At 38.7% G+C, this 27856-nt stretch overlaps 1 protein-coding gene across 1 annotated transcript; it reads right to left on the reverse strand.

Annotated features, from left to right (window-relative positions):
* Positions 1-204: 204 nt before the first annotated feature.
* On the reverse strand, positions 205-27848 carry ETNK1 (ethanolamine kinase 1). The gene is made up of 9 exons (XM_027726479.2): positions 27832-27848; positions 27132-27361; positions 16077-16336; positions 15143-15283; positions 13491-13633; positions 7207-7290; positions 5229-5389; positions 2740-2813; positions 205-1579 (listed from the first exon to the last, which is right to left on the reverse strand). The coding sequence occupies exons 2-9, from the start codon at positions 27285-27287 to the stop codon at positions 1507-1509; spliced, it is 1092 nt and encodes a 363-aa protein (XP_027582280.2). The 5' UTR covers positions 27288-27361; positions 27832-27848; the 3' UTR covers positions 205-1506.
* Positions 27849-27856: the final 8 nt, after the last annotated feature.

The raw sequence follows: 27856 nt of genomic DNA on the forward strand, positions 1-27856 counted from the left end.
TCAGGTAAGTTTGTGTTTGCACGTGTACTTGCACACACACAGACTTTGTACATGTGGGCACTTATGTGACCAAAGTGCAAAGTTTTTCAGAGTATCATCAGAGTAGAGTACGTGCCTGCCCAGCTCCACACTGCACTGGTGAGCTGGATTTTCCTGTTGTGGGTTTTTTCCCCCCCTCTCGTGTCCCCCCCACCCCACCCCCCTTTCAGAGTTAAAGCCTCTTTTCCACACAAACTTATACATTGTCCCATTAAGTAAACATTGTCTTTTCAATTCACATTTTGTAATCCAGACCATTCTTGGTATAATAGCTTTAAGAAATAAGAAAGTGTGTGTGATGATCAAAGCCCAGTTGCTCAAGTCATACACTTTTCCATACTGTCCTTCAGACTGGAGACTTCGAAAAGCAATTTGCTGACAGAAAAAAAAAAAAAAAAAAAGAACCACCAGACACACCAGAATCTGCACAGCTACAGGACCAGGCATTTAAGACTTAGAATCCAAGGTTAGAAGATGACAAAGCAGAAAGATGTCAACAACACATGAACTGTAAACCTGTGTCTTGCTCCCCAGTGCAACAGGATCTCTGCTCACTCGTCTCCAGTTCAACATCTGTTCCACTAGATCCTACTGAAGCACATCAAATACAGACACCAGAATAGTGTTCAAATTTAGAATCAAGTTTCAAAAAGGAATATAGATTTGGAACAGTGGTCTTTTGTTTTCAAGAGTACACTTAATAAAAAAGCAGCTTTCGCACAGGAGTTACAGATGGTACATGCCCTCAGAGAGCCTTATGGCCACAGAACTTTCACATTTCTACAGCTTAACACATCAAGAAAAAAAAATCAAAACTTCAATTATCATTTCAGCAAGCCGGTTGATTCTTGTGCAAAAAAAAAAAAAAAAAGAAAAGAAAAGAAAAGTACCATCATATGGAAAGCTACCATTTTCTTTAAAAAAAAAAGGGGAAAAATAAAAAGACAATCCTAATCCTTCTCCCTAGTTACACTGGAGATCTCACAAGTCTATTGTCACTCATTTTGCTCGTACACATCTTAGAGGGTAATATTCTCTGACAAGTCTTCTTCAGCATAAGTTAATGCAACTTCAATAAAATAAGTTGTTAAATGAATCCTTTGGAACAACTTCACTGTCTGCACCCAACTTTAACAAAAACTGATGAAAGCAGCAATGGAATCATGTTAAACTTATAATAAATAATTCACATACAACATATGTTAAATTACAAAGAAGGATTAAATTGCCATTTCTACAACTTTTTATAGATTTAGCAAGTTTCTAATCCGTTTTATATCAACAGCAGTATGTATGCTCTTCATATTAAATTTAACATTGAAGGACTGTTTAGAGGCATTATTTATAAAGCAAGAACCACCAAGTGAGCATTACAGCACTTCAACAAATGTTTAGCTTTTTTCCAGTATCTGTTCTCAGAAAAGATCCAGGGGTTGTCCATCCACTTGGTAAGTGTCCTCCTCTTCGTTACTCAGGAAGAGTTAACGTCATGACCTCCAGTTTCATTTTGAAATACTGGTTAAACCGAACAATTGCATACCTTTTGAAAGGGAGAGAGAGAGAGTGCCTAAGTTAAGAGCAGGTAACTCCTTACATGAAAACAGCCATGCTAAGGAGGGCTGGTCAAAAGACCACCAACCCCAGGACCCTGTTTCCAACACTGACCCTTAGCAGCTGCCAAAGGAAGAACTTCACAACAGCACATGGATGTTCCGGTACTTCCTCACCCCACTCCCAGCTTGCAAAACAGATGCTGTTCTGGTATTATCAAAAGGTAGTGGCTGTGGTTTGAGTTGTTCTTAATGGACTGTCCAACTACATTCCCACAGAAATGTCATCTCGACTATTACAAGAATGGCATTTTATTCAAAGCTGACAAGTTTCGGGGTTCTATGACCCGTGTTTTCTGAGTTTGTCGCGCCATCTCGTGGTGACTCACGGGTACTGCTGCAGTAGATAATCAGTCACAGGAACCCAGAGTGGTCTCATTGACAAAATGACACAATTAAGCCCAGCAAACCGGCTTAGTCAGGGCAAAAAAATTCCAAAGTGGGATCTTTTACCAGGAAAAAATTACTACTTTTATCACCTCACACAGGTCCCACTGGAGAAGTGAATTCCTCTGCTTGTTGCCATAAAAGATCATTTAAAAAATGCCAAAGACACATCTATCCACCTGAAACAGAACAACCCTGGCCAGCACCTCAGGAAACAGGGCTTAACATTCATCAGTGTTACAAAAACTCTTGAAAAAAAGTAGGGGTTTCCAGGATCAACACTCCATGCAATCAATACAAAAGAGCTCGTTTACTACAAGAATCCCATTTCTTTGACTCCTGCAGTTGAAAATGTAGGTCTTGGATCTGACAGAGAGCACACCTCACTGACCCACTTGGCCTTTAAGCCTTTGTCTCTTTAATAAAAAAGAGCACTCAATGTCCCAAAACATTATGTTCCTTGCCTTTTTATACCATGAGTTTTATTCCAGGGGCACATACTAATTAGAGAACTTTCAGCAACAAAAAGCACAGACAGCTTTTACTATCCTGTTTTTCTCTGAAGGATGTTATTGTATGACCACATAGATCAGATCTGTCTCTCAGGTCTCAGTTTCTGATAGCTGGGGTGTTGGAGTAGATGGCCTTACAGATCCCTTCCAGCCCCCAGTATTTCATGTTCATACATAGCAAGCACACTTACCCTAGAAAATCGAAGTCAATGGTGGAATATTTGGCTTGAATTAGAGCCCACAATCCCCAAAAGAAGTGGGAAGCCTGAAAGGAAAAAAATTTATCAGTGAAAAATTAACCTCATTTCCAATCTAACATGCAGACATATTCTTACATTGAGACAGAAAGTTATCTACAAAAGAGCACTCAAAACACAAACTTTTTGTAAAGTTATTTGATATCTCTTTACCAAACAGATTGGTAAGCAGTATTTTAGAATAAACTACTGGCAATCCGAGTTACAAGTAAACCTATTGGACTCCTAACTCTCCATGTGTCATTTTCAAGAAAAATAACATTGCATTTATAAAATAGGTCACCTATTAAGCAGATTGTTGTACAACTATATAAACCATACCTTAAAAATGCACAGGAATTCAACTGTCTTATCTACTATCTAATTAAGTATATATTATTCCACAGTTATTCATATCTAGTACAAATATGAAATTCCTTTTGAATCTTTGAATACAGCCTTGGATCTCTATACCTACACACACTTTCACTGCTGACTTGGACAAAGATGATATGCAGTGCTGTACAAAAACCTTTAACTCCTCAGCCTTTACACAAACTTTTCATTTGTTCCAAACTTATTTCCGTGTTCACTTCCAGACTGAAACCATTACTTGATTTGATCATTAATATACCCCAAATCAACATGTAATGGTCACGACAGTCTCCTTGTGGAAGATGTCTCTGGACCACCCAGGTTACAAGCTACAGACTTCAAACTTCAGTGAATAACTGCTTACAGTAATTAACTAAATGGCTTCCCAAAGATTGCATGTAACACTTGACCAGGAGTTTAGAAGGCACAAAAATGCACATGCACCCAAAAGCATCTTAACACGGTAACTAATATATGTCCACGTGAATCTTGTATCTCTAGTTTAGATAACTTTGCCAGAGTAGCAGTTCAGCATTGTACATCAGCATCCATTAACTTTAGGTCATGTTTTCTCTTAACAAAGCTTCCCACACGAACTGACACAAGTGTCACACAGTATTTGAGCATCATGTGTGGTCTATAGGCAAGCCTTGAGTTGTTCTCTAAACACAACTCTATCCTCTTAAACTTTACTGTGACCATCATTTAAAACTGACAAAACAACGCTATATATTTTAAAACAGACCACCAGCTTACTTAACTGCAGCTCTAACTTTCCCAAATAAATGGGACAGCTGAGTTTAACAGTAACAGCTGACATTTTAAAAGAATTGCACCAAACAAGCTGCTATTTTCAAAGACTTGTTTAATAATCATTTCCTTGTGAATTGTATTTCCTCACTGTAACCATTAGCTTTTGCCAGAAAACAGAATATTACAGTAACAGAAGTGTGTTTGGATCAGTAGGAAAGAGAACTAAAATAAGGCTAGAGTGGCTTCTTTAAAGTCCTCCTACAAATAGTTTGCCATGTTATTCTTGAAGAGAAAACAAAATAGAGGCAACTTTTGTTGTAACATTTCCAATCACATCTTCTAGGCAAAACAAGATCAGGGCTAGTTGAAAAACAAAAATGATGTGAACCTCTGAAATATCTGTTAAGAAATCTCACAAAGACAAAGCTTAGAAAAAGAGAAAGACAACTTCAAACTGCTTCTAACAGTATATATCCTCATGACATTCAAAGATTTAATTCCACACCTATGTGACTTGACTTGTTCTACTTCCATGAATTACATTTGATGTGGTTTGTTTTCCTGAAGGACAGGGCACCAAAGTCAGGTCAAAATTGAACAGGCTCCATCCTTTCAAAGGGAAAGAACAAGAGACTGAAGCTGTTACATCCAAAGTCTGCAAAAGACAGACTGACAGAGAGGAAACAGCTTATAATGCAGAGATACTGGAGGAGCAGGAAGCAGACTCATACAGACAGCCCTCTCTCTAGAACTTCTGAGGAACCAGGAGACTGACTCCATGTGCACTTTGCTACAATTTAAACCGCTAAAGGTGATAAAAAACAAATCTGAAAGCAACTCCCTTCTTGCCAAGACACTCAGGTAAGGAAAGTTAAATCAGTACAGAAAGATTCTGGAGTGACCTAATTATCTGCAACAAATAAACAAAAAATCAAAATACCCTGGTTTTACTCTAACAGAATTTTATCATCTTATTTTAAAAAGGCTTTTAAAGTTTGCCTTTATGAACTTGCTCTTCTGTCTTCTTACCACTACAAACAAAAGTTCAATACAGACCCACCATAAGCTCTGGCCAACTCAAACTTGCCAAACCAATACACAGTCAACAGAAATACTCACTAAAAGCTCATCTCCTCCTTTTCTGAATGCCCAGTGCTTCTTTCACTGGGAATATTCTACAGACAATTTTTAAACAGCAAGTGGAAGGAAATTCTACTTCTAACAGAAGCTTTTCTTTATGTGCCACAGCGCTCAGATTAAGAAACTTGGAATTACATTTGTCCATCGTGTGCCTAATCAAGTGTTTGGTTACTTACCAGTGCAAACTGATTGACTTGGACATACAGAACTTCAACTTCTTTTTCACTGACTTCTGTGCCAAATCCTTTATATTCTTTGTAGGCCTCAAGGTAAGATCTCAGCCACTGTTCCTGTAATTTTCTGTTAGGATAAAGGCTGTAGTCTACCTCATTTACTCCTAGAAAAGAAAAAAATACCTATTAGAACCTTCTTTAGCCTAAAAAGACCATTAGAAGCCCTAAGTACCTATCATTCTTTCTTGTGCACCTGTCTTTCTTGTGCCCAGCTGTGTGCACTCAGACATTCCAGGGTAAGGCTGTGATTTTTACAATATGAGATTCCCCTAAATATTCATTCAAGAAAGCTCTTAAATAATTAGAGCTTACAATTCTCTATGTTTAAAAGTCCATTACTAGACTACTTCCCCCTTCCCATCCCAACACAAAGGTACAAATTGCTGTAGACAAACATCAGCATTTTTACTTTGACCTGACTTTATCAGTTACGTGTTGTCAAGAATTTCCCCACACACAAATCAGAGCGTTCAACATCTGATTTATGTTTTCAGCCACCTCGAGTCTACTTGTAGGCTGAGATTCAACAACTTGGGCTTTGAGAGAAGCTTCAAGAAAAAGTATTTGCAGTATGAAACAAAAGCTCTCAAATATATCAAATATTACATATTTTGTAGGAAAAGGCACTTGTGTGCAACAACATCCCAAGCTGAGTCCAGATGCATATCCAGTTGTCACTAACTAAGCTCATGTCTGAAGAAAATTTACTACAAATCTGTCTCTCTCCTCCTCAGGGTTTGGTGGAATTAGAAGTCTTATCTCTATAACCCCTTTTTATCCTGTTTTTCTTCCTATACTGGCGATGCTTAGTCACAGGCCATAGGGAATCTGGCAGGAGCCCCAGACCTGGATCACAGCTCACTCCCCAGGGATTTGGGAATTCTCCTCAAGTCTTATACTATGAACAGTGCAATCCCCTTGCACCTAAACTCTTTTGTGTGTCAGATCTACTCAAATTTACCTTCAAAACATAATTAAGATTTTTACTGGATGGAGAGTAAAAGTGAAGCACAACCATTCTTCATAGGTAAAAAAAAAAAATATATCTGTGCATTTAGTCTTCTTACCAATGTAAGACTTGGAGAAGCACAAGACAAAAATCAAATGCTCCCAATTATACTTTGTAAAAGAATTTAACTTGCTTTCCAAATGTTTAAATTACCAATTATACAACTTACGTTCCCAAGTACACATCTCGATTTTTTTTTAAGTTATCTAAACTTCACATTGTGAAACGACTGGTAGATTAATGCTCCTGTTTTCACCACAGTGTGCTTTCCATCTGCACTAATCATTATGCAAGTTTTCACTGCTGTCCCATGCTCTGAAACACCACAGCACACACTTGAGGTTATTTCTCCCTTATGGAGTAAATGGAATGGGCATTCACTGAGAAAATTTGAACTAGATAATAAATGAGTCTACAAACACCTTATTCCTTTATTCCTGAAATCCCAACTTTTTCCTATGACAGTCTTACCTTTACCTCTCATTTTAGGACAGGGCAAGTACTTAGCACACCCATTCAAACCAACAAAAAAACCAGACAAGCCTGCTTTTTGGCACTGTGGAACCACACAGAGTATTCTCAATATATACCTACAGTGTGACATCCACAGTATTTCATTACAGTTGGCTGCTGTGTCACTTCACAGAAGGCCCCTGGGAAAGCTGTGGGTTCTGTATTTATCTAATTCTACCAGCACACAGGACATGACACTGCCATTTCTGGCTTTGCAGAGCTGCAAAGTAAAGGCATAACTGGCCTGCAAAATGAGACAACATATTCTGATACCGTGAGCTGACAGCTGTAAACATCCATTTAGATAAACAGACAAAGAGAATGTGCAAGAATGAGGTAGTTGGGGTTTTTTTTATTCATAAAACCAGTCAAACTTCACCTCAGAAATCCAGCTCTTACCTGCAAATTCATTGAAGTGATTTCCAATGTCATAAGCCAGGTAGTTGTATCCAGAGTACTCATAGTCTATGAACTGCACATCACCTATGTGAGAGACAACAGCAACAACATCAGAGTTCAGATCAAGTGAAGTCACAGCCCTAATCCTTTGGTGTCCTTTGAAGATTTCAGGGAAAAACAAAACCAAACCAAACCATGCACTCGTCTTTCTTGTGCCCAGTTGTGTGCACTCAGACATTCCAGGGTAAGGCTGTGATTTTTACAATATGAGATTCCCCTAAATATTCATTCAAAAAAGCTCTTAAATAATTAGAGCTTAAAATTCTCTCTGTTTAAAATCTGAGCTTAAAATCTGAATAGGAGAATTTCAATTTTAACTTCTACCACATGAGGGCACCCCTTACCCTCAAAATAAGGAGTAGCACATTCTTTATTTAAATTTTATGTAGAAATAGCAGATCAATTTTTCCCTGACTTAAAAAAAAAAAAAAAAAACCAACAGTTTTGCTCATTCTCACACAAATGTGAAACCATAGTGTACTAACACGTGGCAACAATGGTGATATTTCCTCTAACACATTGATATTTCCTGCTTCCTCTAACCACACTTACAAAGGAAGACTATTCTTAACTCTTCCTTTTTTTATCTGGCTTAAACTGGTCTCAAGAAACTGTCAGACAGTCCTCAAAACTATCAAACTACATAGTATTATGTAAACAAGGTCTGACAAAACAGCAAAACACAGCCCCCAATGTTTCCAAATTACTTTTACCTGTAGTGTAACCCAGGAAAATGCTTCACTTAATTTCTACAGCACATAAAAGCCAAAATACTAGCAAGATAGAATAAGTAAAACTAGAGCTCTTGTATTTTAATGGAAACCAGCAAAATGACTAAAAACATCAGAAAAGGAAGCAACTGGTAAACATAAGAACTTTGCACTAGAACATTAAAAACTCAAGTCTTGCATTTCTCAACTACTATGCTGAATAGGTAATTTTCACCCTTCTCCCTCTCTATACCCATTCTTTTGATGACTATCTGCAAATTTAATTAATAAAAACATTCCTTTATTACAAAGAGCAATCTTCTTAACATGACTTAAAACATCTTACAGATACCAATGCTGTCAGAACTCCAGGTAAAAAACAAAAAATCACGAACAGTGTTAAAATTAAGTACATTACATACATAGATTTCCTACACTAAGGATTTTAAGTGCCTAAAATACTGCCTCCTTAAGATTTAGGAATATCATACATCACCAATACCCTGACCAAATTAGCACAGAAGAACTTTGTTAAAAGGGTTCCTTCATATGCAGTTCGGCTTTACCGTATTTGAAATATTAACACATTAATGTTTTCCAGACGGACAAATACTTACAATACCGCCACAAATGAACTTCTGCCACTGCCTGACTGGCAAATTCATACATTTATTTGCTCTTCCCACCAGTTCTTTATTGCTGCTTTTCAAAAGACACACCTCTAAGTTACAAGCCAGTCAAAATACACAGCCCAACCCTGGTTAATATTCTGCTACACAACTGATCTCCTGAACCCCCAAAACATTTCATATTGTCTGTATTTATAGAGGGTTTTTACTTCCTTCTTGACATAAAATTCCAACACAGCAGGTAAAAGTCTGCTTGGAAAACATGGATGTAAATACTTTAAAATTTTTTCATGTGCAGATTACACCTAGAACATACCCATGTGCTACGATGGATTTTTAATTAAATCCATGGTTAGTTAAAGTTAACATTTAAAAAACTCACTTCCAGATATAAAGAACATATCATACAACCAGAAATTTAATCTAGCAAGATAAAGCTGAAGCTGTTACTAGGCACGTGTCCTATGAGGAAGTGAATGTGAACAATGAGATAAACTTTCAGTCAGTGCAACATAGCACGGTGCACGGCACCACAAGGCAGCAACAATGGCATACCCAGTCTGAAGCAGATGAAGAAAATTTGGCAAACTCACATTTGATAAGACAAAAGTTCAAAGTGAAAAAGTCTCGTATTTATACTGATCCCTTTCAGACTCATGCTACTGTGGAACTCAACCTTAAAGTTAATTTTTGCACGAAGGCTCAAAATAAAGATGCACAGTTCCTTCTGTGAAACTGAAAGAAAGCAAAAGCTTTTAAATTGGCTGCTTCATAAATGCACAAGGCATACAATGTACCAGCTACCTTGTTTTAGAAGAAACAGAAGAAAGTTCTCATTGTTTAAATAACCTTAATACTAGAAGTTACTTTTAAGATTTACTGCAGCTCATATGAGAAAGCCACTTCTCAAAAATACAGTTTACTTTAATGGTTTAGCAGGTAGCTTTTATCCTGAGGTTTCTAATAAGTACCAAGAATTTGTGCATCCCATTGATATCCCTGGGAGCAGGCAGACCAACAAGAGGCATGATTTAGACATGATTTAAAAATAAGCTCCACCATCTCTCTGGAGAAGCTACTGTTATCAACAGGAATAGATACACCAAGAGTGTTGAATACTGCAAGTTGAAACACGTTCCTTTCTTCCAGGGATCTCCTAGTGCAGACAACATGCAATGAACTCTACAAAAACCACAGACAAGATACAAAATGGAACATATGTTATGTTCTATATCCCAGAAACCAAATTTTAAATAGATCAAGTGGTAATCAACAGATAGATCTCCTCAAGGTACTGACAGGTAGGAGCGTGATGACACCTCTCTTTCTAGTTGCTCTTCCCTTTTAACGGTCTAATAAGGGTAAGCACTTCCAGGGTGCAAGTCCTGGCTGTAGTTACCACAGCTGGATGATGTATCCCGAGTTCCATCCCATCCTGCTCATCAGGTGAGCCAGAGCCCCTAAAAGACAGCTTCAAAAACAATGATCTGTGCTACAAACATACTTGACAATTCGTAAACGGGTCATATACCCAAAAAGAATAATTTTAGCTATAAATACCCCGTAGAGCTCTGCAAAGCAAAACAAGTTTTTAGATCAAAACTAGAAGCCTTAAACGTACCTCAGTCTTCAGAAGCACTGAGCACCCACAGACTCCTACCAAAGATCATAGAAAACATTGGGTAGGCAGAGGGAATAAACAGAACAAAACCAGCCATCTACCCACACACTTAACTTCCTGCCAGGTGATTTTCATATAATCAAAAAGAGCACATACAGATACAGACAAAAGAATTCTGATACATGGTCTTGTTGAATAGCAAGTATTTGAATACTCTTAAAACATCAAGTATTTTTCGAAACTCCCAAGTTACTTTAAAAAAAATAAAATAAAAAAATAAAAAAAATTCAGGAGCATCAGAACACAAGGTCTATAAATAAGCACTACGAAGCATCAAGACTATTTTTAGTATTCTTGATGTCAAAATTGTAATTAAAAGCAATGTGAAGCTCCAAGCTATATCCTTCAAAGAGTAGACGACAGTGATAATTATAAGTTATGTAAAGTAACACTTGCAGACTTTCATATCCTGAGTGACTGAGAACGGACATTAACAAAACAGCAAGAGGCAGGATTCTCTCAGCCACAGCAGGAACAAATTCAAATCAGATGAGTGAAACTCCATTAAATGAAGTTAGCACTCAACATGCTATTCCAGTCTCATAAATAAAATGTAAGGACAGGAGACTGATTCCTCTTAAACGCAGTATGTGGCACAACTGATTTTTCTTTCAAGTCAGAAAACTTAAGGTGAAGTTAATGCAGAGGACAAGCCTAAAGCAAAGCCCTGGGACAAGCCATATTCTTTGTAGCTGCATTAGACATGAGTCCTAATATCTGTTGATAGTCTGTAGCTTAAACACATACACATCCCCCATGATGGGCGAATTAAGCATTCACAAACAAAATGATAAATGCAGCGTTGCTAAAACAAATAGTTTTTGTTCATGCCAGCTTCTGAAAAGCCAGACAATGCTACCAGCTTTGCATAAATTTTACTGAGGAGTAAAGAAAAAGTAGTTAATACAGAAGTTCAGTTCTCTCTCTTATTTCCAGCTTAGGGTCACCAAGGTCTTTTGGGTTCACGGAAGCCTTTCTAGATGGAAGAGTAAATTAATCAGAGTACAGCATCAGCAAAGCTGTTAACTACTTTCATACAGTTTGATGCCATTTATAGTGAAGCACATCTTTAATGATTCTATTTTGTGCTCTTGCAAAATTATTTGGATACCAATAAAAGGTTTTGCTCTGGTAAACAGAATTCAAGCAACCCAATACATATTTCTTTGCAGTTAAAACTCAGCTTCCACTTTCTGCTCTGTAAAAAGTGCACTATATGAAATAGCTTTCAAATGACATTCTTTCTACAGATGGCACTGAGGTTTGGTTAATATGAAAATGGTACCTGCTGTACCCAGATTGCACAAGTTTTACAACAGTACATGTGCAACATTCAAACGTAAGTTTAAAAATATATTTATTTCATATTTCCAAGTCTTCCCCCCACAGCTGTTTACAGCTTGCTTGAAGCCAAAGCAGTTTACATGCCTCCCTCCTCCCCACCTTGTCCCCAAACTCTAAACACTCACACACTTGTTACTGTAGGATTGCTCACAAGTGAGGCACTGCTGGCATTGTTTTTTCCTCCATTCTGTTTACAAAAAGAAAAGCATATAGCATTTGTTTTTCAATTAGGAATTTAAAGCCTATTGACCACGATAGCAAACCTTTTAAAGGAATTCCTCGGATTTTTCTCTCTTTTGTTGTGTGGTTCTGCTACAAAAAGCAACTATAAAAATTACTTTTACCTCAACAAGTCTGTTCTGGAATGTTACAACTCAAGGTAGTTTCAGCGATAAAATAGCCCACACAGTAAAAATAGATTTATTTTTGGTACTACAGCATCACAACAATGTATGTAAGATCACAAGTCAAATTTTTTTGGACACCTCCCATGCTTTTCTCTATCCTCTTTTTAAGCAGAGCTATAACCTATCATTGAAACTAAGTAAAATCACTGAAGCTTGGTCCTGAATTCTTAGAATTTAAAATTTATGTTAATAGCATTGTAAATGTATATATGTATATATATGTGTATACCAGTATAACTAAAAGTACTAGCAACCCCCTTCAAAAGTGGCATTACTCAGAGGGAAACTTGTATACAAATCACCTGAGGAATTCATTTCCTCCATTCACATGCACCCAATGCATATGATGCAGAAATGTGTTAAAAATACTTGGCCAGTTTTCATACTAGAACATTTTCATACTAGAACCAACTCCAGCTTGTTTTTATTAGTTTTTCTTTAGAACTTAAGGCAGATAAGTTTGATAGGTCAAAGACCAATAATAACTGATGGAGAAGGCTTCAGTTCCTTTCAGTTATTCACCTCAACGCTCTGGGCTTACATACCAACAATCTTACCCAATAACACAAACAAATACACAGCTACTAGAAGGAATATGTCACTCTCACTTCAAAAGAAAACATAATCTGATTAGTTGGTTGCCCTCAGCCAAGCTCAGCCATTCGAAAAGGGAGGAAAATTGTGCACTTTTACTGCACAATGGCCATTTCAGTGTGACAAGTTTGCCTTGTTTGTTTTAATATCTAATTGATTCACCTAGTAACTGAACCTCAAACCACTAAAATCAATAAACTGTGGGTTTAAAACAGAAGCTTTATACATTTTAATAACACGAATTATGAGTTAAATGTATTATAAGAGAACCAAAAAAGTAATTTATCTCTGCCAAGACGTGTACTGCCTACAACTGTTTAAATAAAGTATGTACTTATGAGAGAAATTTAAGATGTGTATGTACCTACTGCAGAAAATAAATTGAGCTACTGAATGTAATATTAAATCTCACTAATATACTGCATTATGAAAGGGTATTCCCACAATCACAAACTGGAACAAAATACATATTACAGGAGACAATCTTCATGTTATTTTCTATACTTGCATGATTTTCTTTTCTTCCAAAAAGCCTTATACAACCAGAGCAGAATTAAGATCAACAGTTACATATTTTGAAGCCTAGTCATACAGACAAGCTGGGGATTAACAAATTCATTAGTTTATTAAAGAAAAGCAAAAAAACACTGACTTTCTTCCTCTGTACAGTAATATACAGATCAGAATTAGACTAATTAAGCAACTTAAGTCTTTGCAGAGGTATCACTACCATTGCACTGGGTCTTAAAAGCTCAAACTGAGTTCACTTGAACAGGTCAGTAAAAAAACACCACTGATGCAGCTCATATAATTACAACACAAAGCCAACTCATTACTCACTGTTTAGTTCAAGTCCTACCTCGTTTCTTGTTGTAAATAATATTCTTACACAACAGGTCATTGTGACAGAGTACCACTGGTGATCCTAAATTTGAGAGTCTTTCCTTCATCCAGGCCATCTCTTCCTGAAGAACTTGAGGACTTGGAATGTCACTTAAAAACCTTTTTATGTATAAGAAGATTGAGAGTTAATACTTAGTACTGTGTGTTCCATATCAAGCATCAAGCATTCTTCTTGTAAATAATGCAATGGACCCTCTCCCAAATCAGGGCAATCATTGCCTTAGCAGTCAAATTATGACAATTATTTCCCTCTGTCCTCCCCAGAAAAAAAATTCTATGGAGATTATCTGTGCTGTAAACATGATAGCAGTCCAAAAATCAGGAGCAAAACTTGAATACAGTCCTGCACATTTTAAAGGAGCAAAGATTAAGTGTGTTATTGCAGGAGTTTCATTCACTTTTTGCTTATGTTACATTACTTCCTCCAAGAGGAATATACAACAGTAAGTACTAGGTACTATATATCTATATAGAGAAAATTAACATCAATTTTTAGTCTAGTCTCAGTAAATATACTTAAGTAGCAATTTTATCTTTTAGATTTTCCATTAACTCCTCATGTTTTCCCAGTTTTCTTAAGAACTTTTTGTTGTAAAAGAAAAGCAAATTTGCTAAAGCATTCTTTAATTACAATGCAGCAAGAAGGGCAGCTGGTATCACTGATTTCAAAGTTACATGAAGAATGTTTTTAAGTTGGAATCTGCTTTATGAGTGATATGAAGTTCGACAGTGTGCAAACACTTTCAAATTAGTTTTAGCTTAAAAGTTGGATCTCCACTCTCTGAGAAACATTGCCTTCAGCCCAAGCTTTAGATTACAGCAAGAAATTTTATTTAGGTTAAACATTGCTCCTGGTTTAGCCATTCCTCTCATCCCAATCTCCCAGTGACTGACAGTAGAACCCTTTGGAAATATTTTCCCTTTTTGTGAAGCTCCCAACACCCACAGTTTGATTTGCAACTCAACAACTATATTGAGATGCTAAAACTAAAACGTAATTAAACCCTTAGACCCAAGTTATACAACCGTTCATAGTCCATGACAGTGAAAGTCTCGAGTGACTTGTGGATACCTTTTCCTCCACTGGAAAACACTTTGGGAGATCATCCTATCACCCAAACTAACCTTAAACTAGTTTTAGTGTTATGTCACCCAATTTTTTAACAGATTTATAAGCTGTTAAAACATACAAAACAGATAAGAGATGGGGGTTAAAATGGACAAGCAGCAGTACTCCTGCAACTCCAGGAAACAGGTTTTTAGTATTCATTCCAGAACACAGGTCTCAGTTTGAGACTGATGGTTCTCTTAAAGACTGTTGAGAAAAAACTACCTGAAGTAGGTAAGTTGATGTTGGTTCTTTAAAAAGAGCAAAGGAAACTACCACTATTCAAGTATACAATCAGATGAAGAGTTATATGTATATAAACACAATGTACCAAATTAGTTAAAAACCTCTATCATATTTGACACATATTACAGCTACTTCAATATACAAGATGCAACAAAACACAGAATTTTACAAAGTTAAACCTTTTTCTTAAATATTCCTCTACCCCTTAACCAGAAGGATTGAAAAGTCAGGAAAGAACATAGTGAAATACCCACCTTTTATTTACTTCCTCATCTGCAAATTCTGTGGGTATGAGAGAGAAGTATTTCCCCATCTTCAGCCATAGATTAGATTTAGGGATCCACCCATTGTGTGCATGAATAGTATGGATTTTAGCAAGTTGTCTAGCAATGAGTCTGAAAAACAGAAGTTAAATTAATGTTACAGTCAATGTATACCTGACAGACTATCATATTTTTCCCAACAATACAACAACAATATTTAATTGAAAAATTCTAAAAAATGCAGCACAGGAATTCAAAAACAGTGTCAATAAGAGCAACAAAGCCATAGGGGAGCATCTTTCTAGATTCAAAAGGTCATTAGCAACACTACCTGTGGGAGGGGAAGGACTGGAATTCCATTACAACACACATACTTCTGTATTTACAATCTACTCTTACTTACCTTTAGAAGAATTGATTCAAATTAGCTGCCCTTGTTAGGCAAGTACATTTCAGTGCACACAGGAAAAACTAAAACCTTAAGACATTGGCACTTTCTGTTCACTGCTAATAGCTTAAAAAATTATGTCCCAATGGAAGACTCTTGGATCTATTCACAAAAGGAATGTATTGGAAACAGAGCTGAAAGTACTTGCCTTAACAAAGTCCAGCCCCCTAAAACTCCACCATGTTAAATGATCTCTAATGGTAATGAACATTTTAAATACTCACAATAAACATCTCTAATGAGTACACAGTGTTCTGTGGAGGCAGCAAGGATCTCTTGTTCAGCACTGAAATACTATAACTAAGAGTACAGTGAGCTGTCAGGAGTGTGAACACCGACTCAGTGCAGGCTTATAGAAATATTTATTTTTTGCCTGCTCATAAACTGTGCTTGAGATGCTTTGGGCCTGACGGAACTCCGTAAACACATCGAAATTCTGAAATTTAAAAAAAAAAAATAATAATTTAAAAAGCTTACCTGAAAATATCTGGATTGCACACATGCTCTGGATCCAGTGCTTCTCCCTGCATGAACTCGTAGCACAGGCCATTATTGAAAGTACAGTACAGCTGGGGGGCACAGCCATGGGCCTGCAACACACGGAAACTCTTCACTTCCTCATCTCGATCCACCAAGAGCTCGGTCTTATTTCCATAGATCCGAACTAGAACGACATCATCTGTTATGTCACCAACGTAGCAGCCAATTAATTTATTGGTGATTCCATCAGTGAACAGCTGAAAAGTAAAAATAATGCATAAGCAATTTAGATCTGCGTTTTCAACGTGCAGGGGGAGAATGCTGGGTTGCCCTTTAGTTCCCCAAACACAGATGTTTACTAGATCGAGCACTAACAAGAGAAATCTTTAAGACAGAGGAATATTGTGAAAATTGTAGGGATTTTTATCAGTAATACACAGAAACAGAAGAGGACAATCTGAAAACATGCTACAGTGAACTACAGAAATGCTACATGTAAACGGCAATGTTGTAAAATGAGTTTCCACATAACCACTCTAAAGGACCATGTCCAGAGAAGGGCAAGGAAGCTGAGGAAGGGTCTAGAGCACCAATCCCACAAGAAGCACCCGAGGGAGTTGTTCAGTCTAGAGAAAAGGAGGCTCAGGGGGGACCTTATTACTCTCTACAACTACCTGGAAGGAGGTTGTAGTGAGATGGGAATTGGCCTCTTATCCCAGGTAACAAGCAGTAAGACAAGAAGAAATGGCCTCAAGTTGCACCAGGGGAGGTTTAGATTGGATATATTAGGAAAAATTTCTTCTCCAAAAGGGTTCTCGAGCATTGAAATAGGCTGCCTGGGGAAGTGGTGGAATCACCATCCCTGGAAGTGTTCAGAAGGCCTGTGGATGTGGCACCTGGGGACATGGTTTAGTGTTGGATTTCACAGTGCTGGGTTATTTGTTGGTCTTAGAGGTCTTTTCCAACATGAATGATGCTATGAAACTGATGGTTTAACACAGCTGAAATCAAAGCCCAACAAAGCACCAAGCCTAAACCAGTATTAAAACAGCCATCAATACAGGTAGCACAAAAACAAGACAAATTTGATGCACTTCAGAATTTCAGTATCTGTCAATCAATGCACAACTAGTAAAAAAGATACTTCTGGAGTTCTCAACTAGTCCTTTTAAGAAACAAAATTCAGGTAAGAAACAGTTCAAGTTCAGTGTTTCTCATCTTCCCACCAGCCTTCAGGTTTTACTGATTGCAAACAATTCCTGAAGTCACTTTGGCTCCACTACAATTTTGAGACTGTACTTGAAATTCAAGACCTTAGCCTTAAACACCATTCCAAATTTAAAAGCTGCTGACAAGACCCACTATCTTCCCATTTTACTTCATAACTGGTATGAACCATTTAAAAGGTTTAAAGAGCATTTTAAGTCCTTAGCATTGGGATGTACATAAATGCAATTTAATGTCCTGCACTTTACTAGACTTTGACCAGTCTTGTCAGATGCCTGAACACACTGAAGACAAAGCAAGTGACTTGCTACAAAAATAAGAGCAATATTTGAGCACTATGTTTACATCTAATGACAACCTACTCGCTGCCTTTCAAATAATGATGGAGGTATGGAAACTTCACATTCCCAGATAGGGAAAGGAGGGGGTGGACAAAAAAATAATCTCCCACTCTTTAACTGCCACTTCTTTCACATTTGATGATAACACCTAAAATAGTCATTAGACAGGCTGAACTCCTGCAGAGGCTGCCTGGCAATCAGACTAGATCCTGAGCTACTGACTGGGCTCCTTGTACCCCATTGCATGTAGTCAGGCATTTGACATCACTCAATGCCTGCAAGGGTAACACAGCAGTTCTTCATCTCCTCCCACAATCTGGGACAGTAGAAAACAGATATTGGCTACTTTTAAACTCTTTGCACTCTGTCAACTCGGCCTGAATGCCTAAGGACTTGCTAGATGAGCACTAACCATATTATCTTCAGCTGTTAAGTGACTGAATGACAATTAATATTCTCACAACACCAGAAGCAAGAACACCAATGCTTTCATACCTTCTCAAACTCACATGCAGTCTTCAGTAGTAAAGAATTTTAAGTCAAGGTTCTCACAGCAACTGTAATTTATACTGAAGTCATATCTCTTCTACTCTGTTGCCCTCAAAACCCTAATTAAAACTTAATTCAGAAAGAATAAACTCTCCCACAAAACATAAAACAGTCATTCAGGACCATACAGTAAAACGTGCACAGCAAGAATTAGCTTCAACTTGGTTAAAACACACAGCTAGACAGAAACATTTTCCCTTTGTCCTGCAAGTTTTAACATCTTTCTTTAGGGAGTGCTTTCATCATTAATTCTCACTTAGTTGTCACTTCTGGTGTATGCCAAGAGACAACTATTAGAACGTTTTCAAACTATGCAGGTCCATGAAGCTACAAGCAGCTTTTATTTTAAGGTAACAGCAACACCATGTTTGTTTGTTTGTTTTTTTAATTCTTAATTGTAATTAAAAAAATGAAATCTATTAATCAGCATTGGAATACTAAGTATTCGATGACAACATGTTGAATTCCTTATTTCCTGACGTCCATCGAGGTATCCTCCAACATGGCTTCTCCCTCAAGCCCTAAGTGAGGCCCAGAACAAAAACACAGACAAATGCAGTGATCTGTTGCATTTCAGATCTGATATTGAACCCTAATAGTTAATAAAAAAATATTTTTACTAAAAACACACGTCAACAACAAGCAACTTCTGTACAGACATCACCATCCCTTAGAACCTTGGACAGTTGGGGTGCTGACTTTTTTTATTATGAATTTTGGGAGGTTTTTAGTTTAGTTTTTATGTTTGGTTTTGCTTTTTTTTTTTTTTTTTAAAGCAAAACTCAGTTCAGAAACTTTGGTTCTTTCTTCTCTCCTCTTCAAGAGATAGCCTTTACTTTGAAAAGTAAAGTAGTACCACTCAAACACAAGTGACAGCTTATTTCCAAATCTCAGGGGTTTAGGGAAATCAAGCATAAGGAACAATTGTTTTTGAATTACTAAAGAAACAAATTCTGAACCTGGGTGAGATCTCCCTATTTAGGAAAGACAAGACTTTTACAATAGAAATGCTGTGGTTCAGCTATTACACCTTGTTTTCCTCAACACTCCTATGTGATGAGGTGAACAGATTCACCAATAAATGCAGAAAAGGACTGGGCAAGCTTTAGTTGCCATCACAAATAAGAAATAGCTCACATTCCTGAGGAAAGATGCAGAATATCAGAAGATAGAAAGGTACTCCATTTTCTTGAACAGTTACATACACTCAATCTTGCAGAAGTAGCTTCAGCAAATTACAGAACTTTCATCCAGACACAGAAACCACAAATTCAAATAAACCTGCTTACAAAGCCTCCTTGACTGACTCTAAAATTAAGACTTCACAATTTATGGGCACATTTTATGATTATTATTTTAATAACTCAGGAGACAAGAAATGAAACATCTTAAAGTCTTCACAGCAACTAAATGTTACAATGTTCATCAAGAAAACTGTTCCATTTAGCACCACAGATCCCCAGTCTGAGCAGTGCTACCTAATCCGAACAAGCAATACTTAAATATAGTTTTTACAAGTATGACTTGTAAGAAAAATTGCTCTATGAAAAAAGACATGGACTTAAAGACATCAGAAATACCAATACTACCAAAAAATCCCCAACAGATGTTAGTAGTGCTGACGTAAAGGTACAGAAAGAATTTGAGTTATGATGTTGAACAGAAATTTGCTGGGCACTGCACAGCTTCTTTCACAGGTCTATTATCCCCTTAAAACAAGTCTCATTAGTGCTAATAAGAAGAAATCTGCAACAAGGAAATTGGACTCCCTCAACTGATAATTTAGGAACTCTACTTATTAGCATCTATTCGTAACATGCTGCTACAACTAATTATTTATAGCCAGGAGGATTTTAGTTATTCCTTCTTAAAAAAGCAGAAGGGTTTGCTTACTTTTCTAATAACATTCAGAGCAGATGATTTCCATGTTCCACCATAAAAAAATCCAGTGTTTTCTACCAGTAAAACAACATAATAGTCTCTTTATTCTTTTATTCAGAATGCCTTTACTGTAGCATTTAAAGAATCAGCTAAGAGGGCCTTGCCCAAAACACAACCTGAGATGGAGCAGAGCAAAATATTCTGTAACAAAAGCATCAGTGGAGCAGCTTAAGCACAGAATAGACTCTAAAAGCGTGGACAAGAATCAGTAAACTCTCAGGGCCGTGTGGAAGAAGATGGAACAACCTCCAGAATGTAATGTATAGCAGGTAGAAGATTCTAGGGATAAATCAATAAACACAAAGAGGCAATAGAAGTCAAGAACACAATGCAATTAAAAAAAAAATCCAGCAGCAAGATTCTGCTACTCCTGTAATCTGTAAATATTTAATTACTGTTTTGTGTACTTAACACATTGTTATACACACTTTCAGGTGAGGTGACACAGCTAAAACTAAATTCTGAAAACATTTCTGGAAATTGCATTTATACTGCCCACAATCAGAGACCTAGTTTGAATCCTTTCTGGCTTTGGGAACAAATAAACTCTTTACTGAAGTGCAAACAGAAGGTAAGAAAACTACAAACAAGCTTGAGTTACTCAAATGCAGTCTCAGAGTGCAGCACGTGGTACAAACAAGACAGGCCAGGTGAGCCAGGAAGAGAAAACTCATGACATGAAGCACCTTTGAGACAGAGTTTATCTAAAAAACTCTTATCAGGTTATTAGACTCCTGAAAAGGAATCTAATATGGATAATATATACAATATATAATAACATGATAGATTTGTTACCATCTCATGAGCAAGTGATTCATGAAAAGCTTATATCTAATCCTATCTTTCCAGGTATTTAAAAGAACGATAAGAATGAGGGCAAAATTGCAGTCACGTGTAACAAGCACAAACAGCCAGAAATAAAACTGTTATGGGGCAAAGTAGAAAAAACTTATGACTCAGAAGAGATATCAAACCAAGCAGATTTTCTCCTTCTAGAATGTGTTATTACATTCAGAGGAGGAGAATATAGGAAACGGTATTGTACTGCTGTAAAAACAGAAGAGTGAGGTGAAGTTTCAGCTTAAGTAAATAGGGATTGCCCAGATTCTGCTGCTGAAACCCAGATTGACATTAAGATCTCTAGAAAGGAACAGACTTTAACAACGTATTTCCTTAATACTCACAAAACTTCAAGTAATTGCTGTAAGGTCTAACTTTGTTTTTTCCTGGGAAAGTACAGCCTACACAGACACACCTATAAGTATATAAGTCAAGAACTTAATTTCTAGAGACAAGGTGAGCTATTTCTCTCTCTCTCTTCTTTCTGTAGCTATTTATAAAACAAGGACAAAGTACAACTACTGGAAAATGCCCTGGGTAAATTCTCATATGCTCAACAAGGCTTACAGGAAACGTCATTCAAAGGTCTCCAGGCTCTGGAGCCACATCCTCTAGTTCATTACACTCCGTATCTGAAAGCCACGTCTGCATGATATTAATGGTCAGATGATCATGAAGATGATTTGGCATCAAGAATATCAAGGCAAGCAGGGAGCCAGTAAATTCAGGGCTCTGTTCTACAGTAAGTTTGGCCAGAGGCTGACCTAGTAGTTTTCTGAACTCTTTCTGATCTGTGTGACAGCAGTGTGGAGAAAACAATGCTGTAATTCCATAGATAGTGGTGCTATCACTTTAACTTCTTTTCTTTTTTGGCTGCTAAACCATCTATGCTTCAGCTTTAAGGTGTGTGTGGGTTTGGGTTTTGGGCGTTTTTCAATTTATTTTTTTTTTCCTTAAGGTCTTAACTGAAGTTTTGCATCCTCCATATTCTCTACATAAATACCAATTAAAATTACATTCAATAGTCTATTATAAAATGCTACAGATACGTCACCCCTTGCAAGGGCTGATTCTGATCTAAATGCATAAGATGTGAAAGCTTTTTTTTTTAAATGTCAGGGGAAAAGAAACAACAAGAAGTTACATATTTTTTATCTTGTTTCTGAAAAATATACTCCCCCCTGAAAACAGTCAACATTAGGCAACCAGTTAACACTTTTAAAGTGATTATTAAAGTGTAAAAAGATTTTTTTACAAATTTTGTGATACTGATGGAAACAGGTACAGATATATTATAATAATTAAAAAAAAAGGTAATAGGAAAGAAAGCTATTTGATTTACTCTAACTCAAAAATTAATTTGCTGCTCCTCCCTCTGGAGTATTTTGATTTGAAATGGCCACGTAACAGCATGGAGGAGAAAAACAGGAACTGCATCATCTTGGATAGCTCCCTTCCTACCCAATGTTACAAATCTATAGCATAAGTTACATGCCTTTACACAGACACATCCAAGCTGTGCCTAAACATATTGATTCTCTGTAATTAGAACCAGAGCCATCAAGAGATACACCTCTATCATGCACAGCTGCATTACATCATGCACTGTGATACAGCACATCAACTGCATGAAATGCCAGCACAATTTCTGCCCCACCCAGATACCATAAAAACCCTTTAAAACAGATTATCATTATCAATCTTCTTCAGAAGCTTAAAAAGAATGGAGAAACCAATCCAGCCTCAGAAGACATCCAATACTGCCTGCATTTCCCAATGTGACACTGCATTCAAGGCACACCTCAAATTACAGTTTTTCCACAACACATCAGCAATGCAGCCCATTCTGCAACTTTTCTTATTCTTCCCTTCACTCATCACTTCTCCATTTAGAGGTATTAGCACTTCAGCATGTTTCTCTTCTTCCTCTTTACATGGCTACTATTTTCCCAAGTGCTGAAGAGCACAATGTGCCAAAACCAGCCATGCAGCGAACATTTCTCTTGAAAAAATGTAACAACACTGAGAAACAAAATAAATAGTTTACTTACTTTCCCAGAGACTAACATTTTTTGTTTCAATTATTTTGATGCTTTAAAATCCCACGCTCAGCCTGTTTAAATAAACTGCGAGATATTGCAACTAGCTCAGAAATCTGAACCAAATAACAGTTTGTTATAAAGAGAATACCAAGACCAACGCAATCAAATAAATTAGAGTAGCAGCCAGAAAATACTGCCTGAAGAAAAACTATTGAGTGCAAGTCAAAAAGAAGCAGCTAAGAGACAAGGACAAAAGCTAATCTGGTATATATAAAAATAGGGGGGTGGTTGTTTTGCTGGTTGAAGGACAATTTTTTATAAGCATGGCTTTGTCCTGTGTCCACGTTTCACAGCCCCAGGAACAAATCTTTGCAAAGAATTGTAAAATGCTGCAGTAGTAAAGTCATGCAAAGTGTTGATAACTGCAAAGACATGTAAATCTTGCAAAAAAGACACAGTACCAGAAAACAACCAAGGTCCAGTTATGTCAGAGAATCAAAAAAGCAAACCTAATCACAATGATTTGGATAGCTGCTTGCAGGATTTTTTGGGGGGTGGGGGGTGGAGTGTCTTATGGAAGAATTTGATCCCATTTGGAAAACAGATTTTTTTCCACCTCTCCTCAGGTTTCAGCCAGGACAAGAGCACTGTTTGTCAGCCTAACATTTTTATCATTTTAGATCTTTGAATTACTTTTCAGCCGATTTTTTTTTTCCATACCCATCATGCTGGTCTACCCAAATAGTGGAAGAAATTAGCACTATTAATATTAAGCCTTTTCACCAATTAAAGCAGGAAGCCTTTATTCTCACTATTAAATATTACTTCAGAATGGTAAGAAATAGAAATTGGTTTTCCTGCATCATAACACTACACTGCAGAGAGGAAATCACGTATTAACCTACTGAATCTTTTATCACAACCAGACCTACAAGAGGTAGAACAGGTCATGGGATAAAAGAATCCCAAATCTGCACTTACTGCAGCTCTAACTAACCATCCCTACTGCAAGGAAACACTAATCCTTCTTCAAATACTAACACAAATTAATCTCCACAAAAGAGGAAAAACAAAAAATTCTTGAGGTGGGCAACACATTCCAAACTAGCACTGTAGAGGTGATACAACCTCTTTAGAACAGTAAAGAGAGTTAAAACAATAATGTTTTTATATTTCATTAATAAAAATAGTTCAAAACATAAAAATTGGAACGTCCACTGTCACAATTCAAGCTGCTTAGAAAACTCAGAGACCTTGTTTTGAAGAAGAAGCATAGCTTTGTTTATGAAATCAAAAAAAACTGCTTCTCATGTTCACCACAGCCAGTTTCTGAATTTAGCAAGCAATGGGTTTTTCAGCAGGAGGTTGGGAGAAAGGCCTCCAGAGATTCTTTCCAGCCTGGACTCCTGAAAAATGTTATTATTAAAAGGAGACATTCCAGAATCAAAAGTGACTACTGCAAAAACCAGAAAAATTAAGAATTTAAATGTTAGAAAATATAACAAGTTCTCTGCAGTTCCTAATACATCTTTAGGTGACATCTGCATAAAGTACCTACATGAAGATGAGTGTTGAGAAAAAAAAGTTTGTCCTTATCAAAACATAATAACTTGAATATTTGTACTATGCTTGTAGGGATAAAATTATTCTTTTGTTGTAGTAGGGATAAAATTCACGTATAACTTGAGATAGAGGAGATTCATTACAGTATAGCTGCTTCCAATTCACCAAATAATCAGCAATGCTTCTGGATACCATAGATTTTCTGATAAATACTGTAATAAAAGAATAATTTAAGCACTGAAGACTTTATTTTCACCCTCCATCCTACACTTACGTCCTATGCTATGGTGCAAAAAAAAATTTTAAATGTTAAAATATATTCCCGACTTTAATTACATACAAATCGTAGAGAAAGTGGGGACTGAGCATTAACATTTTTTAACTACATTGTTTCAAAATTGTTCAGCTGACTAAACAATTAACACGCAACAGTAAATTTTTGCAAGAGAAGTTAATTAACTTTTTCAAGTCAAACTCTGGACTCTTCAACTCAATAATTCTTGGGTCAGAACAATTAGTAAGAGTAAAGGTGGCAAACGGCAGAGTTCATCAAGGGAAGTAATGGTTCTTTCCACCTATCACTGTTCTTTGCCCACTTTGCTGTTTCAGATTAGGCATATTCTCTATGCAATATATGAGTCTCATTTTCATCCCCCTCCTAAGCACATGCCTCTTTAAAGAGGGGACTCCAAGGCATCCTTCTGTTCACTCTATCCTCTTCACCAAAACATCTTTCATTTTGACGTCTTTCTGCATGTGATGCATGTGCAACATGTATGTGTAACAGGTCCCAGCAGCAGCGATGGCAATAGAACCAGTTTCAAATCGCAGGCATTCTTGCTTAAGTACTCACAGGAGCTTAAACACAAACTAAAGAGTTAAAAATAAAAGGCCACTGAAGGGCTTTGCGAATGGAACTTCCTTCCGCTGCCCAAAAGGAAAAACAGTGAGTTGAAAAGTTTTGGTCTTAAAGTAACTTGGTTAAAACTAAACTCAAGACATTTTTCAGACAGAATGTCTTGAAATGAGACAGAATGTCTCTAACCACAGACACTAATCTACTGCTTCACTACTGCATGACCAGTCAAAAGAGTCCCTGTTCCACACCAATGGTACTGGTGGTTTTTACTCTGTTAATTGCTTCTTGCAAAGGGGGTGATAGAAGGATTTTTTTTTTCCTTAAGCCTACTAGAACTTTCCCCAAAGATTAGGTCATCCCTCCCTAACAGGAAAATATTTTGGTTTCATTTATTAGCATTCCTGAATGAAAGGAAGACAAATATTCCGTTGAGAACTAAAAAAGTAAAAACATGTTTAAGTAGTCCTGCAAGGAGTTGGATTATCCTTATGAGCCCCTTCCAACTCGTGATATTCTATGAACTCTAACAACCTTATTTAGCGTTACATGTTGTAAAGCTACTTTCATTGCACCTCAAAACACTGTAACTGTGCATAACTTACGGCCACTGATCCCAAAGAACTTACTTAGAAAAAGCTCATTAGCTTTATTTTCATACTAATTGGACTGGCATGTGTCAAGTTTTATTTTCCTTTCAAGACACTTGAGAAAATTTCAGTCAAATTACATGCCATTACCTCAACATGCTCAAATTTCTATACAAATTAGTTCAGCAGCTCTCTTCAGAGGAACTTCACTGAAATAAGACACCACCACATAATAACTGCTGAATAACGCAGTTTAAGACCGTATAATAAAATGCTCAACTAACCGCAGGCTGCAACTGAACTGCTATTTCAGCCAAGTAAACTGGCTGAGGACTTGTCTGGGGCCAGTTTAAGTATATTCTAGAAGCACAAAAGCAGCCAATCCTCCGGCAGATGACTCGTCATCAATACAAATGACTGCTCACCTAGAGAACATCAAAGACTTTAGCGGCGGTACTTCTGCTAAGAAAAGCGAGCGATGACCTTAGCGGGGCTGGTGCGTACCGAGATACCGTCAGCCCCAAACCCAACCCTGCTGAGAATACATGACACGTACTCATTGTATTTATTGATTACGGCGAGAGCACGACAAGGGAGAGTCCAACAAGGGCTCCACCGCCCACGGCTCCCGGGAGAGCGCTCCCCCCACATCCTCCTTCTCGGAGGCCCGATCCCACCTCTGCCCCGGGGAGGAGGGAGGTCCCCGACGGGTTTACAAACACGGGCACAGCGAGGGCGACGCTCAGGGACATCTCCCCTTCCCTCCCAGCGCCAGAGCTAACGCGGGCAGCCGAGTTTCCAGCGCGGAGGGCACCGGAGGAAGCAGGGGGAAGCGGGCGGTGGGAAGGAGGAGCGCCGGGAAGGCAGGAGGGAAGGAGGGGGCCGGGGATGCTGCCTGGCCGCCCCGCCCCGCCGCCGGGCCGCCTGGCAAATGGGGCTCCGCGCAGGGGGCTGCGGCGGAGAGCGGGGGAGGGAGGGCGGGGGAGGAAGCGAGGCGGCAGCTCCCCCGCACAATGGCCGCCCGCCCTCCCCCCTTCCTTCCTCCGCCGCCCCGCTCCCTCCCCGGGCTGGGGCCGCCGCATCCCCCGCGGGCCCCGCCGTACCTGCAGCGTCACCTCCTCGGGTCTCCAGTGCGGGCGCAGCCGGCGCAGGAGCTGCAGGGCGCCCTGGCGGTACCCGGGCCCCTCCTGCTCGCTGACGGTGATGTCCAGCTTGGGCACCTCCGGCGAGCCGGGCGGGACGTGGATGTAGTTGGACATGACGGCGGGGCGGGACGCGGCGCGACAAGGACGGGCAGGTCTCGCTGGCGTCTCCTCCGCGGCGGTGCCGGCAACTGAGGGGGAAATTTCCACTTGGGCTCCCGATAAAGCGGCTCCACCTCCCCCGGCGGCGGCGCGGAGCAGGCTGGGAGAGCGGGCGGGGCCGGGCCGGGCCCAGCCCAGCCCTGCCCAGCCCTGCCCAGCCCTGCCCTCAGCCCGCCGCCGGGCCCCTCACCTGCCCGCCCGGCCCCTCGGCACCCCCGGTGCCCCTCGGAACCACCCCGCCCGCCGTGGGGCTGCCAGGGAGGGGATTAACCAAATCTCCTCGAGGCTGGAGCGGGAGCGCGGCCCCGGGCGTGAAGGAATGCGGGGCCGGCAGCTGCGGCGGCGCCGCCCAGCCAGTCCCCGGGCAAGCGGCTGATCCTAATCGGGCCCCGGGGTTATCGGCTGCGCTTGGGTTTTTTTGTCATTATTGGCGTGCCAGCCTTCGTAACACCTCCCCTCCGTTCCCCTTTTGTTTGCCCGTGCCCTGCGGGGCCCGTACCTGCTCGGCACCTCGCTCCGCTCCC

This window comes from Pipra filicauda, unplaced genomic scaffold (genome assembly GCF_003945595.2).
Source record: "Pipra filicauda isolate LSUMZ 115617 unplaced genomic scaffold, ASM394559v2 scaffold2_size9829703_pilon, whole genome shotgun sequence".
Classification (NCBI taxonomy): domain Eukaryota; kingdom Metazoa; phylum Chordata; class Aves; order Passeriformes; family Pipridae; genus Pipra; species Pipra filicauda.

Excerpts from the sequence above, each read along its gene's own strand:
- ETNK1 (XM_027726479.2), bottom strand. The coding sequence starts at position 27,287 with ATGTCCAACTACATCCACGTCCCGCCCGGCTCGCCGGAGGTGCCCAAG. Across the intron at positions 16,337-27,131 it reads CCGAGGAGGTGACGCTGCAG|CTGTTCACTGATGGAATCAC; the intron begins GTACGGCGGGGC and ends TTTACTTTTCAG. Across the intron at positions 15,284-16,076 it reads TGCAATCCAGATATTTTCAG|ACTCATTGCTAGACAACTTG; the intron begins GTAAGCTTTTTA and ends TCTGTTTTTCAG.